General features: G+C 52.1%; 5 protein-coding genes across 5 annotated transcripts; 2 read left to right on the top strand and 3 right to left on the bottom strand.

Annotated features, from left to right (window-relative positions):
* Positions 1–398: 398 nt before the first annotated feature.
* MAA_01647 (protein kinase) lies at positions 399–2837 on the top strand (the record flags this gene model as incomplete). Its single annotated transcript, XM_007819645.1, has 2 exons — positions 399–408; positions 472–2837. 2 exons carry the CDS (start codon positions 399–401, stop codon positions 2835–2837), a joined length of 2376 nt encoding a protein of 791 aa, XP_007817836.1.
* A 789-nt stretch (positions 2838–3626) lies between these two features.
* On the top strand, positions 3627–5322 carry MAA_01646 (Tyrosine-protein kinase, active site protein; the record flags this gene model as incomplete). The annotated part of the gene is made up of 2 exons (XM_007819644.1): positions 3627–4136; positions 4222–5322. The coding sequence occupies 2 exons, from the start codon at positions 3627–3629 to the stop codon at positions 5320–5322; spliced, it is 1611 nt and encodes a 536-aa protein (XP_007817835.1).
* A 461-nt stretch (positions 5323–5783) lies between these two features.
* Positions 5784–6959, bottom strand: MAA_01645 (branched-chain-amino-acid aminotransferase TOXF; the record flags this gene model as incomplete). Its single annotated transcript, XM_007819643.1, has 2 exons — positions 5784–5962; positions 6062–6959. 2 exons carry the CDS (start codon positions 6957–6959, stop codon positions 5784–5786), a joined length of 1077 nt encoding a protein of 358 aa, XP_007817834.1.
* Positions 6960–8362: 1403 nt separating this feature from the next.
* MAA_01644 (RTA-like protein) lies at positions 8363–9373 on the bottom strand (the record flags this gene model as incomplete). Its single annotated transcript, XM_007819642.1, has 3 exons — positions 8363–8565; positions 8617–8999; positions 9057–9373. The coding sequence occupies 3 exons, from the start codon at positions 9371–9373 to the stop codon at positions 8363–8365; spliced, it is 903 nt and encodes a 300-aa protein (XP_007817833.1).
* Positions 9374–10647: 1274 nt separating this feature from the next.
* Positions 10648–12405, bottom strand: MAA_01643 (Cytochrome P450 CYP548V1; the record flags this gene model as incomplete). The annotated part of the gene is made up of 4 exons (XM_007819641.2): positions 10648–10684; positions 10765–12085; positions 12141–12291; positions 12352–12405. 4 exons carry the CDS (start codon positions 12403–12405, stop codon positions 10648–10650), a joined length of 1563 nt encoding a protein of 520 aa, XP_007817832.2.
* Positions 12406–12815: the final 410 nt, after the last annotated feature.

Below are 12815 nucleotides of genomic sequence, written 5' to 3'. Positions count from 1 at the left end.
TTGGAGCTTAGATCAGATTCAACTCAACCCTTAGACTAGGTACTTTACATTTACTATGAACTTTTGTAGTTATTATATACCGCGGCGGAGCTTGTACATGTCCGAGACTGTGTAGACTGGCGGGTTACATTTTTGGCGCAAATAGTATGCAACTACTGGGTCCAAGCCATGCAATACGAAGTCACCTTTGCCACATATGCATATTATCACACTAGGTACCCCCTACTCTGTGTGGTGCGATTGAATAAATAAATAAAAGCCCCGCCCGCCTGCTAACTACGTCTGGTCCCTGTTGAAGTCTTGCATCTTCCTCACAATTAGTCTCCCACCCAAAGGAGCAACCGCCGCGCTCTCTCACAAGAACAACGAAAAGTATAGACTCCAGAGGGGCTGTGATTATGGGTGAGAGTAAGAAGCTATTCTTGAAGTCTCAATCACGTTTCGTGCAGTGCTAATAATGCCGTTGCTTAGACTTTAAAGAGCCGGATATTGTGCTACCCTGCATCCTAACGGTAACCCTTCATGAGGCTCCTGGCCTGCCTGCACTACATGGTAAACTTCGGTATGCACTCTTGAATTATGATCAATGCGAAGTGCCAGTGGAACCCTATCTGGTATCTGCAAGCGATCCTATCTTGGTGCAAAAGGATTACAATGTCTGCAAATTCTACGTTGCTCGTCTTGCAGAGTTGACCATTTCCTTCTATCTCCGTGATCCAGAAGATGCGCCAGCGGTGCTTTTGGGTGTAACACGAGTAAAACCTTTTAGTATTTCAAAATCCGCCAACTCACACTGGCTGCCAGTGGGCCCTGATTGTGCTGCCAGAGTTCGTGTCAGTTTCGAATATCAGCGCACTTTGCAGGAGCCACTAGCAATAGCGAAATTTCGGTCACTAGGGGGCGATGTGATACGAAGCAGATCAAGATACGTTGGAGTATTCAAGTCGGAAGATATAGGGCAAAGATATGCTGATGGGTGGTTCTCAAATGAGCACATCTCTTCGCCTGACCTGATCTCGTTCTTACCATCTCAAATCAACCATCCATTTATCGCCCCAGTTACACATTCTTATGAATCGGAATATGAATTACACCTTCTTTCGCCGTACGTTGGCGGCGGACATCTTTTTCATCACATTCAGAATCAGCGACGTTTTGATACTGATACATCTCGACTATATATCGCTGAGATTTTGTGCGCGCTAGAATACATTCACGATTTTCATAGCATCTTTGGTTGGCTGAAGCCGCAGAATGTTCTTCTAGACTTTTCAGGCCATATTGTTCTGTGCGGCTTCGGTCTCTTCATCCTGGAGACAAAGAAGAGAGATTCCACGACACCTAGAGTAGCTGAGTATCCGGCACCAGAGCTACTCCTTGGCAATGATGCAACTCGACTGGCAGACTATTGGACATTGGGAATCTTCCTTTACGAGATGCTAGTGGGAGAACCATTATTTTATGACGAAAATCCCACTAATATTACGGAAAAGATCCTCAAACAGCCTCTTGAATTTCCTGGCAATATATCCACAGCAGCCAAGGACCTTATAACTCGCCTTCTTGATCGCAGGCCGCAGGAACGCCTGGGTGCACATGGAGCGTCTGAAATTAAAAATCATTCTTTTTTTGAGTCTATAAACTGGCAAAAGGTTCTCCAGCGAAACTATGAACCTGCTTTCAAGCCAGAATATACACCTGGTTCTAACCCCTTATGTGGCTCTTGTAACTTCTCACCAAACCACGTATCTGGATCTTTTGAGCAACATGGTGTGCCCGGAAGCTTTGAGCCACCAGAGCCACCATCAATATTCGAAGGACTGAACAGCTGGGACATGGCCCAAGGGGGGAAGGCCACCAAGATTTCGGAGATGACTATTCAAGCGGACAATGAATGGGACTTGATATGGCAAGATTCACAGCCGCAAAGCTTTCACTTCCATAATCGTGTCACAGGGGCAACAAGACCAGTTCCTTCTCGGGCTGTTGATCCTTGCGCTACCCAGGACGCTGCAACTTATACCGACATTGGCTTGGATACTGCTCCTGGTTTAACGCACAAGTTAGACGCGCTTGAAGCTGCGTTGCGAGCCGGATACGACCATGCTATCTCGGAGCTATTGACATACAACATGGACTTGAATGTCGAGATTTTTGGCCGGGACCGGAGGAGCCCACTCCATTGGGCGGTAAAGCATAAAAACCTCCATCTAGTTTGCCTATTCCTGGAGCATGGCGCAAACGCTGATTTTGGCGGCCCTGCCCTAATCCAAGCCGTGGAATTCGGGCATCTTGCCATTGCAGAAGCTCTTGTGTCAAAAACGAGCCGGGTGGCCTGTACCCAATCTTTAGGTCTCGCCGTCGACAAACAGGATATGAACATGGCAAGACTTCTCTTAGGCTACGGTGTTCACTGTGACTTTGAAAAAGATGATCGCCCACACCCTCAGCCCACGTGGGATCAAAGTTTTATGGGCTGTGATATTTCTCGACCGCAAGAGTTTAAACCCCCTCTTATCCGGGCAATTCAGAAGCATGACATTGATATTGTTCGGTTATTACTCTTGCATGGGGCGGATCCTAATGTTGCCCTTCATGATACTTTTGACTGTGGTAGAGCTGTCCAACTAGCTATGAAGGCTGAACAGCTAGGAATAGTACAGTTGTTACTTGACAGCGGCGCAGATATTAGTTTGCCAGGTGATACTTGGGAAGGGTCAGGACATAAATGTCCTATTTTGAAGAGGCCAGTCTATCAAAAAGTGACAGCCAGATTGCGAGCAGCCATGGCGGCAAAAAAGTTGGGCAAGGCGGCAAATCTATATGTTTCGGGATAGATTTGGCAGGACTATAGTTGCTATGGCTTATCAGTTGGCCACAGTGCAAAGGGTGGATTCTATCTTTGTAATAGGGTGTACCAAGCAGTCCATCACGACGAATTGAGGCTACCAACTCGTTGATAAAAACTCTGACTGCGTGCTCGGCAGATTGCGTGGGATAGTATCTGGGGTACCCTGGATGAAGTCGTGTCCAAGTACCGGCAATTGCTACTTAAGTACTAGCCCGATTTGGCTAGAGGAAAGCTTGAACAAAGCGACCAAGTGGACGAGTGTACCCACCCTGCATGTGGCTAAGCATCCGGGGGACTTGACATTCAATTGTTGACAACTCAGTGCGTCACCCTACAGCGCCATGGCCACGAGTCTCGATGAATTGACATTGAATCTACCCACCTGAACCTACCGCAAGCTACTTAAGTAGGTGGGTCATGCTGCACGGACAGCCTCACTTTTAGACAAGAGGCGAAAATTCGGCTGTTTTTCCATGTCAAGTCAATTTACCTGAGGATGCGCTGTGCCCCGCTTTGGCGGACCAGTTGACCTGCTCGTCGCCTTTGTCTTCTCAGCTTTGGTGGAAATGAACGGTCTGGTGCCGTTGACCTTTTGCATTCCAATACTTGACTGTACTTTTGCCTTCCCTTTTCCCAAATCAGGTCCATGTCCATGCATGTGTCCATACGTGCGAGATCCCTCCCAAATCTCTCCGAGGTCTGTCAGTACATGTTACGAAAGTGAGCTATTCCCGCTGACAATTCCCTGGATAGCACCAGACGCATATCGAATGCCATGTCGTCCATCACCCCTCCTCACGCGCCAACCGAGGCCGCCCTCGAGTCTCTCCGGGATGAGTTGAAAGGCAACATGTTGCCAAACGTCCATGGCTTCTTTGCCAAGTATTTCGAGGGAAAGTCGTGGTCCACGGTGACGCAGAACAAATTCCAAGAAACGACGTCGGCCAACATGGTTGGCAAGTTGTCTGCCCGTGTCCCTGACCTTGCTCACTTGGACGTGCTGGTGGAATGGCTTGCCGAATTCCAGACGCTGTTTTTCGGCGTCGACCAAGCCAACTTGCGCTTCTGCAGCCAGCCGCTCAGCAACACGAGTAGCACGCCCAAGACCGCCATCTACCTCGAGACATCTGATGTCCAGTCCGCCGCAGGCAGCATCCGAGTGTTTGGTGAATTCCATCTGGACAGCGCCCCCGTCACGGCTGATGACGACGACGACATTCTGCGCTTCTGCTTCTGCGGCCCGGCACGTGTTCAAGGCCCAGTCGGCTCGATGCTTTGTCCACGGGTTCCTCGTCCGTGGCGCCATGCTGGAGCTCTGGGTTTTTGACCGATCGGGGGCCTACAGCAGCGAGAGGCTCGACCTGGCACAGAAACCGGATCTGCTGGTGCGCGCCCTGGCCGGCTACACCTTGATGACGGACGAGGAAGCGGGCTTCAACACCTTTGTAAAGCGCCGTACCCCTGAGTCGGACAGCTACGTCACATTTCATCAGAGCCACACGTTCCGCCTTCGGCCAGAGTTGATGGCAACAGCCGACTACATAGTCGGGCCCGGAACGACGTGCTATGCGGCCTCGACACAGACAGCCGGGGAACCAGACACCGTCATCAAGTTTTCTTGGCGAGAGGATCAAGAACCCACCGAGGTCCGTCTGCTGAAGCTGGCGCATGAGCGCAACGCCTGGGGTGTCATCCAGCTCCTAGATCATCAGGACCTCGTGAGCGTGGCCCATCTTCGCCAGGAGATGGGCTTTCCTCGGCCGTTTGCCAACCGGATATTGTCCTGCGTCGCAACCACCCCCCTGGGCCGTCCGATCCGACAGTTCGCATCGATTCCCGAACTGTTGGAGGCCCTGCGCGACCTTGTCCGGGCTCTTCGCTCTCTCTACGTCAAGGCGAGGATTCTCCATCGCGATGTCGCCATCAAGAATTTAATCATTGCCCCGCACCGCAGCGCCGACGGCCCAAAGGGTGTCTTGCTTGATTTCAACTTTGCCCTGGATCTCGACAATGTCCGTCCTGTGGAGCCCATGGTCGGATCAGATGGCTTCATGGCCATTGGTATTCTCTCCGGACAGCGGCACACGTATCGGCACGACTTGGAGTCCCTGTTCTACGTGTTTCTCTGGATCGCTATTGCCAACGACGGTGTGCACGACGAGGCGAATGACATACTCGAGGATATGCCAAAGACGTCACGGCTGTGGAAATGGTGCAGCATGGACTTTGGTGCTGTTGGGCGGGACAAGGCCGCCGACATGAGCCCCGAGGGCTTTGAAGGAATTCTAGACGAGTTTTGCTCCGATTTTGCTCCTCTCCGAGGTTTGGCCAGGGAATTGCACGCGCTGCTGTTCCCCGTGCGTCAGGGCAAGATTTTCACGGGTACCGACACGGACCCGGTGGCTGTTGAGAGGCTCCATGATGGGATGGCGGATGCGTTCAACCGGAGTGCCCTGGCGTTCCAGGGTTGACATTGGGAGTCTCGAGTCTCGACCACTTTCGGGGGCACCATTGATTGTAAGTAGAGTCTGGTACTAGACCGCTGTTGTTCAAATTAATGTTCTCGTTCCATGTAGCATCTGAGAACCTCGTGGACATGCACGACATGCCACCAAGTGTCTGTGTTAGGCCGATCCACATCCACTTCCATCTGAACAATGGCGAGATCTTGGCTGTGCGCGAGTTGAACGCGCCGCCCCACAGCAGGATCCCTTTCCTGAGGCCTGGCAAACTCATACAAACTTTAACGTTGTCTTGTTTTTTTCTTACGATGGCCATTTGACCTGCTGAATCCTACATGGTCCGCCATTCTTGCGTTCGGGTTGGCTATTCCGCCAAACGCTTCCACTTCGCAAAAACATGCAACACAGACCTCCGCCTCCACAAGTACCGACATAAAAGCACCTCTTCCGGTGCCCATGACGCATTGGTTCTAGTCCGTAAAGACGACTTCATATCGCCACTCATTCTTATCCTCTGCCCTACCTTTAAGCATGGCCGTCAACGCACCGGTTAGCTCGACCGCTACAGGACCAGCATCACCGCTTGGGCAATATTCGAACCTGTCGCTCGTGCTCTCCCTCACAATCGCAGAAATGGGAAGCACGCCGGCTATATTCACGTTAGTGTCTTATGTCTCAACGCACAAAAGTCGATCAAGAGGCCCATGGTGGCCGAGGGAAAGCGCGTGATGGAACTTGCACAACCTACCTGCAGTTCCCAACGCAAGAACCTCGTCAAACTGCCCGAGTTCCGAGTATTTGACTGCCCTCCGCTCCACCGTGTAGCCCAATTCCTCGGCGAGGACCAAAACACTGTCGCTGGTTACGCTGTCGATGATTTGCGTGCTGTTTGGAACCACGAGCGTGGCCCGGGGGCACTCCTGGTCATCACCCCCCTTCAAGACACCCACGAACCCGCTTGTGCTGAATTCTTCAATCTCGCCCTGAGTCTTGCTGTCCAGATGCAGCGTGATGGGGAAGCCCTTTTGCTTCGCCTCCTGGCTGTACTTGATGACGGGCGCATAGTTGCCGCCAATCTTGGCGTAGCCGGTGCCGCGCGTGGCCGCCCGGTCGAAATTGTCGAGAACGAGGCACGGCACCGGCCGCACGCCGTGGTATGTCGTCGCCGGCTGCGCGTATATGGCCAGAGTACACGTCGGGGACGGCTCCAATGCCAACTGGGGCGCGGAAGCAAAGATTACAGGTCGGAGATAGAGGACGGCCGCAGAGTCGCCGGGGCCGACGAATTCCGCGTTGCCACGGACAGCCAGGGAGATGCTGCTGAGGAAGACGTCTTCGGGGACTGCGGGCAGACACACGGCTGCGCTGGACTGGACGAGACGCCGGTGGTGAAAGGTTGGCCGGAAGATGGTGATGGTGTCGTCTGCGCTGCGGCTTGCTTTGAGGCCTTCGTAGGCTTGCATGCCGTAGTTGAGCGCGGGGGACAGGCCGTGCACGCGCAGATAGGGGTCCTTGACAAAGGTCGGCGCCGTCCAGGTATTCTTTTCGGAAGACCAGGTGGTTTCTACATGGCCGTTGACGATGTCGGCAACCGTCAGGCCCAGGCGGGCCCAGTCGATGTTGGCGAGTGGTGCAGGCGGTGGCATGGTGTATGTCAAGATGGCAAGTTGTGGCGTGTGTGTGATGTCGGTTGATTTGGGACAATTTTGACCATATCTTGATCTATATATTCCAACGAAACTCTCCAATGGCAGGGAGATGGATGCCACGCAAATGAGCAATCTTTATCCGTACCGGGCTTGACCTCATTCTTCCGCTGAGTGAGAATCTCTTATGCCGTATTGTTTTACATGACTTCAATTTTCGTAATCCGGGAGTAGCCAGCAGGTCTGATTTAGCCTCGAGATGTGCATGCCTTCCAGGCTGACGGACACGTTCGGAAGATTTCTGCAACATCATGGCAACGCGTACACCCAGCAGAGGCTCACATCATCAGCATACGCTGGTGGTGTGTGGAGTGCAGAGTACGGAGCAAGGTCAGCTCACCTTGCAGGGACCTAATGCAATGTAAGTACTACATCTACTCCGTAAGGCGTGTCTGTAAGCGCGAGAAGCGGTTGTACTCCGTAGATTTGCGGCAGGATCCGACAAGGGGTCCCTAGTATTACTTCGTAAGCGCCCAATCAAGTCCAGCATAACAACAGGGACGGCTGACATGCCCAGTACACGCAGCTAATCCCTGCCATTAACAACGCCCGCAAGATCCTGCGCTTTTCGTAATGTGCAAAGAGTACGGAGTAGAGAGGTGTGTCATTCCACCAGTTGACGTCTGCAGGGCGTCGAACTCGATTTTTAAAATATTCTCTGTGGCTCTGAAGGAGTGTCATGGCCAAAGAGATAAGATCGAGACACAAGGCCACTCTTATAAGCTGGATATTGAGAATATCCGCCAAGGATGCATCATTTTGCTCCATGGCTAAATCGCCAAACCTGATTACCATCGCGACAAGTAGGCATTGCCACACAGGCAGCATGTCCTAGGGTTTGGACTTGATCAAAGTTTCTAGCTGCCATTTCTCTAGGTAGTAACCATGTATTTCCGCAGCCTGTGTGTCATATATGTCTTGTCCCATTGATGGCACATGTGCCCCAAGCGATTTATCGCAGCATAACAGCAAGCTGCATGCACAAGGTTTAATCGGACATACTATATGATTGGCAGTACTGCATCATCTCACAATGCCAAGCCATTGCGTGTAGTACACAACACCATGAAGGACAGCTTAGATTAACGTGTTGCGCATTTAAACTGGATGACTGAGAAGATCAATGTATTGCATTGTATTTTGGTACTCATCTAACCTTTGATTTCTAACCCTGTACATATCTCTACCTTGTATACCCAATAATTGCATGTTATGAAATAGATTCCCGGCTCCCATCAACTCCAGTTGACCATTGTTAGTGTTCCGACCCTGTGTCGCCTGTCAAGTTCCATCATGGAATGCTTCTCCCCTGTGCTGCCTTTGCGTCTTTCCCTTGGAGATGTCTACTTCAGCGACCCCCAAGCCCCTTTGAAGCAAAACCCCGGGTGAAAGATTGTCATGGCAATCGCAGCAAGCATAATCATCGGACCCTCAAAAATCATAAACAGAACCTCGTCATTTGCCAATTTTCCAGCAAAGCCTTCCTGCAACTCTGCCAAGCGGTACACACATCGAATAAAAATTGCTATCGTGGCGATTCCGGTCGCTGTGCTTGTTAGTTACCGCCTCACACGGCTGGATAACAGCTTCGACTCACCCCACGGAAACGCCCTGAACATGGTTGACGTTTTCAGCTTCATGGCCTTTTGTTCGTAACCCCCATTCGTCCCTCTTAGTCTCCACCAAAAGTCTGCTGAAAGGACGATGAATGTCAACAGACTAGCCACCTGGAACGATAAGCCGGCAATCATGACATTGACGCCCGTCTGTTTGAGACTGGCGTCGCCGTCGCTGGCAGCAAATGCACCACCCGTCGCTTGTAGGACCAGACTGATGACATCACACGTGACAAAGATGATGGTATAGGTGCGAGGCGCAAAGCGAGCGAGGTATGCTCCGTGGGCGACAATGAGCCGCGAAAGGGAGAGGTAGATGGCTGCCGATAGGAAGGCGGGACCAATTGTGAGGCAGATGAGGTATCTGTTTCTCCATTAGCACAAGTACTGTCCTTGGGTCGCAACGAGCAACGTCGCATACATGAGAAAAGGGTCCATCTTGAAAGGGTCATTGTGCATCTGTACACGCCCTACATATCCTATGACCTCGAGCACCAGGCCAAGGACCATGGAGATGGAGAAGCCCCATGTTCGGTATATGATTCCAAGAACAGACTGGGCAAAAAGTACAGCGGCAAAGATGATCAAGTAGGCGAGGTTGCCGCTCTCGGAGGGCTGGTACTGCACTTGTGCATAGGAAAGTGAGCAAGTGTCGATGCTACATTGGGAGTAGGGAATAATGGTGCCGTTGAGGCTAGGGACCATGAGCGTGCCCGAGGAGTCGGTATGCGCAGACATGGCAAATCGTAGCGTAGAATCGAAGAATGATTGAAATGAGCCGTCAAAGGTGGAATAGGAGAAAGTCGTGCCGTTTTTCTGCTCAAAACAAGAACATGTTGGGAAAAGGCGTATCGGTTGGAGACGATGAGCCAGGGCGTAGGTAAGAGAACTTAAACGTGACGGTAAGCCTGCCGGGCGAGAGGGAGAGACGTGTGCAGACGTAACTGTATACGTAAATCCTGTCGTAAGCAGCGTAAGCAGCAGGGGATGGGCCAACGCAAAGGACGACGAGGGCAGCGTGATCAAGCCCTACAGGTGACGGCACATGAGTGGGTGTGGCAGCCCGATGTGGAAAATTTTGATCTTGAACAAGATGAGGCGCCCGCTTTTTCAACCATCATTGGAACGTTTTGGTTGCGGCTGAACAATGAAACCGCCAATACGCGTCCTGGACAAGTGCGAAGCGGCACACGATGGGCCTCGGCGGCTGCCGGCTTGGCTCGGCCGCGCTTGGGCTGTCAGCTAAGCCCACTGAGTGGGGTTCAGTCTGCGGCTCGTGCCGTGCATGTGCTCCACTCTTTCTCCTTCATTTGGCTCTACCCTACTCCGTACATTGACGTGACGTACTACACGGGCGTCACTTGAGTAATTACGTCTTGCTAGACGAAGCCTGTCACAGGTATAGAGTAAAGCATCTTTGTAGAATGGAGTGTGTGTGTAAGCACAAGCCTAGTGTATTCATTCTCACCTTTGCTCGACCTGGTTCTGTCGCGTTTCTCTCCTTTGTACTCCATATACGCCCCGTATCCACTTTAACTGCGGAGTACTCCGCAGTAAAGTGCGGAAATGCAAAAAGATGCCCGGGCTGTAATCCACGGTTTCACCACAACACTCGATCCTTCTTTGGCCATCGGATCCAGGTGCTCAGTGTAGCAAATTCCGTCATGTGGGCAATATTGCTTTTCTTGCCATGGGTGAGATCCTGGCCTATTTTCGAGACTAGCTTCGAGGCAGGGTAATGCGTACAGTCAACTACCCTATAACTTGTCGGCAACATACATTGGCCTTGAGCAAGAAGAGCCAAGAAATAAAAGCGTTTTATTTACACGTCTTCTAATATGGCATCTAGTTGAAGTTACTACAGACAAGATACATGGAATCGATTTGACATGTACAGAGTAATTAGCTGAAAATAAAACTGCCCAATTGGGTACGGCATCGATGCATTCGCGACCAGCCGACGTCCGGCTCCATCACCCACGAGCGCCAACTGCCACGTTGGCTACTTGGCCTCACAAGTCGCGAGACTTGAAGCGAAGGAATGGCCCACTGTTGCTTCGTCATCAGTGTCTGACACTCATCACCTTGCATGAAACTTGGTACGTGGCCTGCATTCGGGTTGGACTTACTTTTTTGACCCAGTTATATGATCTGCCAGCGGGAACTCGTCCGCGAACCCCCAGCCTTTGAGGGAGTCATTCTCGCTCGTCAGAGTAAAGTCGAGCGTGTACATTGCGTAGGCAACTGTCAGGCTGAGCTCCATCATGGCCATCCCCTTGCCCACACAGCTTCGAGTGCCAACAGAGAAAGGGCAAAAGGCCGCGCGGGCATCGTCTACGCTCGGTCCCGTAGTGCTGCTTTCGCTACGCAGCCATCGCTCAGGGCGGTACTCAAAAGGGTCCGGAAAGTACTTTGCATTGTGATGGATGGCGTAAATTGGCACGCCGGCCTCTGTACCTGCAGGCAGCGCCCGGCCATCCACCGTGGCGTCGCCGGTTAGAATCTCCCGAGACAACGACGACCCTGCCGGCGGAGACATGCGTAGGGCTTCCTCGATGCACGCCCGGAGATAGGTGAGCTTGCCCAACGCCGGTCCGCTGCGAATCTCGTCAGACGAGGCAAACGCCCGGCGCACGTCCTGCTGCAGGCGGCGGTAGGCACGAGGCGTGCTCGCCAGGTAGAAAAAGGTGGCTGCCAGAGCGGTAGACGTCGTGTCGGCGCCGGCAACGCACAGCGTGGTGCTCTCCGCCAAGATCTCCTTCATGGAGAGCGCGTCGCCAGTGACGGGGTCGCTCGCCGACTTGAGAGCCGAAACGACGGTGCGCGTCTGCAAGCTGCACTCGGTGCCCAAGACACGGCGCACGAGACCGCTCACAAAGTGTAGGAACTGGTTGCGTGCTGCGATGGCCTTGGGGAACAGAAACCGGTCGATTCGACCAATCTTGATGAGGATGGGGCTTTGCAACAAGACACTCATGCGCACGTTGGATTCTTCAATGGCCCGTGGGATGATGCGATTTTGAGGCGATGCGAGCAAATCGTAGCCTATGCCGAAAACGACGTCGCCCATGATGTCAAATGTAAGCCAATTGAACCAGTCCGACATATTCATCGACCGTGTCCAGCCCTTCTGTCCTTCTTTCTCGGTACTTTGTGGCTGGGCTTGGCTCGGAAAGTCGGCATCCGTGATCAATGCGAAGCACTTTTTGATATGCGCCAGCAGCGTGGGCTCGTGAGAGCGCAGAGCGGCATCTGATAAGCCCTGCGAGACGATGCGGCGTCGACGAGCATGCTCTTGCCTGTTGACCATGGTCAACGTGTTGGCCGCACCATGGCGGAGAACGCGGTAGTTTGGGCTCTTTTGGAAATTCGTGTTCCCAGAGTATATATCTTTGAGCGCACCCGTCGTGTTGAGATTCAGTCTGTTTGGGGCGTATCGAACGCAAGGACCTGTTATGATGGTCAGTACAATACGCCGTTGCTTTTTCTATGCGTCGAGGCGCACCGTAGCGTTCATGTTGCCTCCACATGTCGACGTGAATATCGCCCTTCCAGGCATGGTAGGCAGCATACAGGTCCGTGACTCTGGCCAGGAATGGCCCAGGATATTTTGAAAGAGGGTGGAAGTACAAGCGTCGAATACATAACACTGTTATCTAGGCAGTGTTAGCAGTGCTAGCACTTCGTGCCCGTTCAAGTTGTCAAGGGGCTCCTACTGAGGTGATGACCACCACAAGCAGTACAGATGCCAACAGGAAAAAGATTTGCATGTTTATCATCATGATGCTGAGGATCTCTGCAACCCTTTGCGCGGTGCGCGTTAGGAACAGTATATGGTTCTGAGTATCAAGCTTGACAGGCTACCAGGCCACGGCAAGTTTGAGTGAGTCTAAGACTTAGATGTATCCAACACCCCAAACGTAAACCTTCTGGACATGATTCTGGGGCCAGTCTATGTCTATAAGCCACAAAGGTATTAGCTCTACTCTACTATCTGAGAAAAGACATCAAGACTGTCCAGGCCACGAAGTAGAAAACTTCTCTTTAGCATGGGCGTCGAGAATGCTGTGGCCTGACATGTACTTCCCTTTGTGGTAATATTACAGGCCGAACCATAAGCTCACGCCCTGACCCTTGCCGCATGACAAGCTCCAAATGTCGTCACGAATAAGACTCTTAT

The sequence above is a fragment of the Metarhizium robertsii genome (genome assembly GCF_000187425.2).
Source record: "Metarhizium robertsii ARSEF 23 chromosome Unknown MAA_Scf_1, whole genome shotgun sequence".
Taxonomy (NCBI): domain Eukaryota; kingdom Fungi; phylum Ascomycota; class Sordariomycetes; order Hypocreales; family Clavicipitaceae; genus Metarhizium; species Metarhizium robertsii.
Note: the sequence above shows the minus strand (reverse complement) of the source record. Positions and strands in the feature narration are given on the sequence as shown.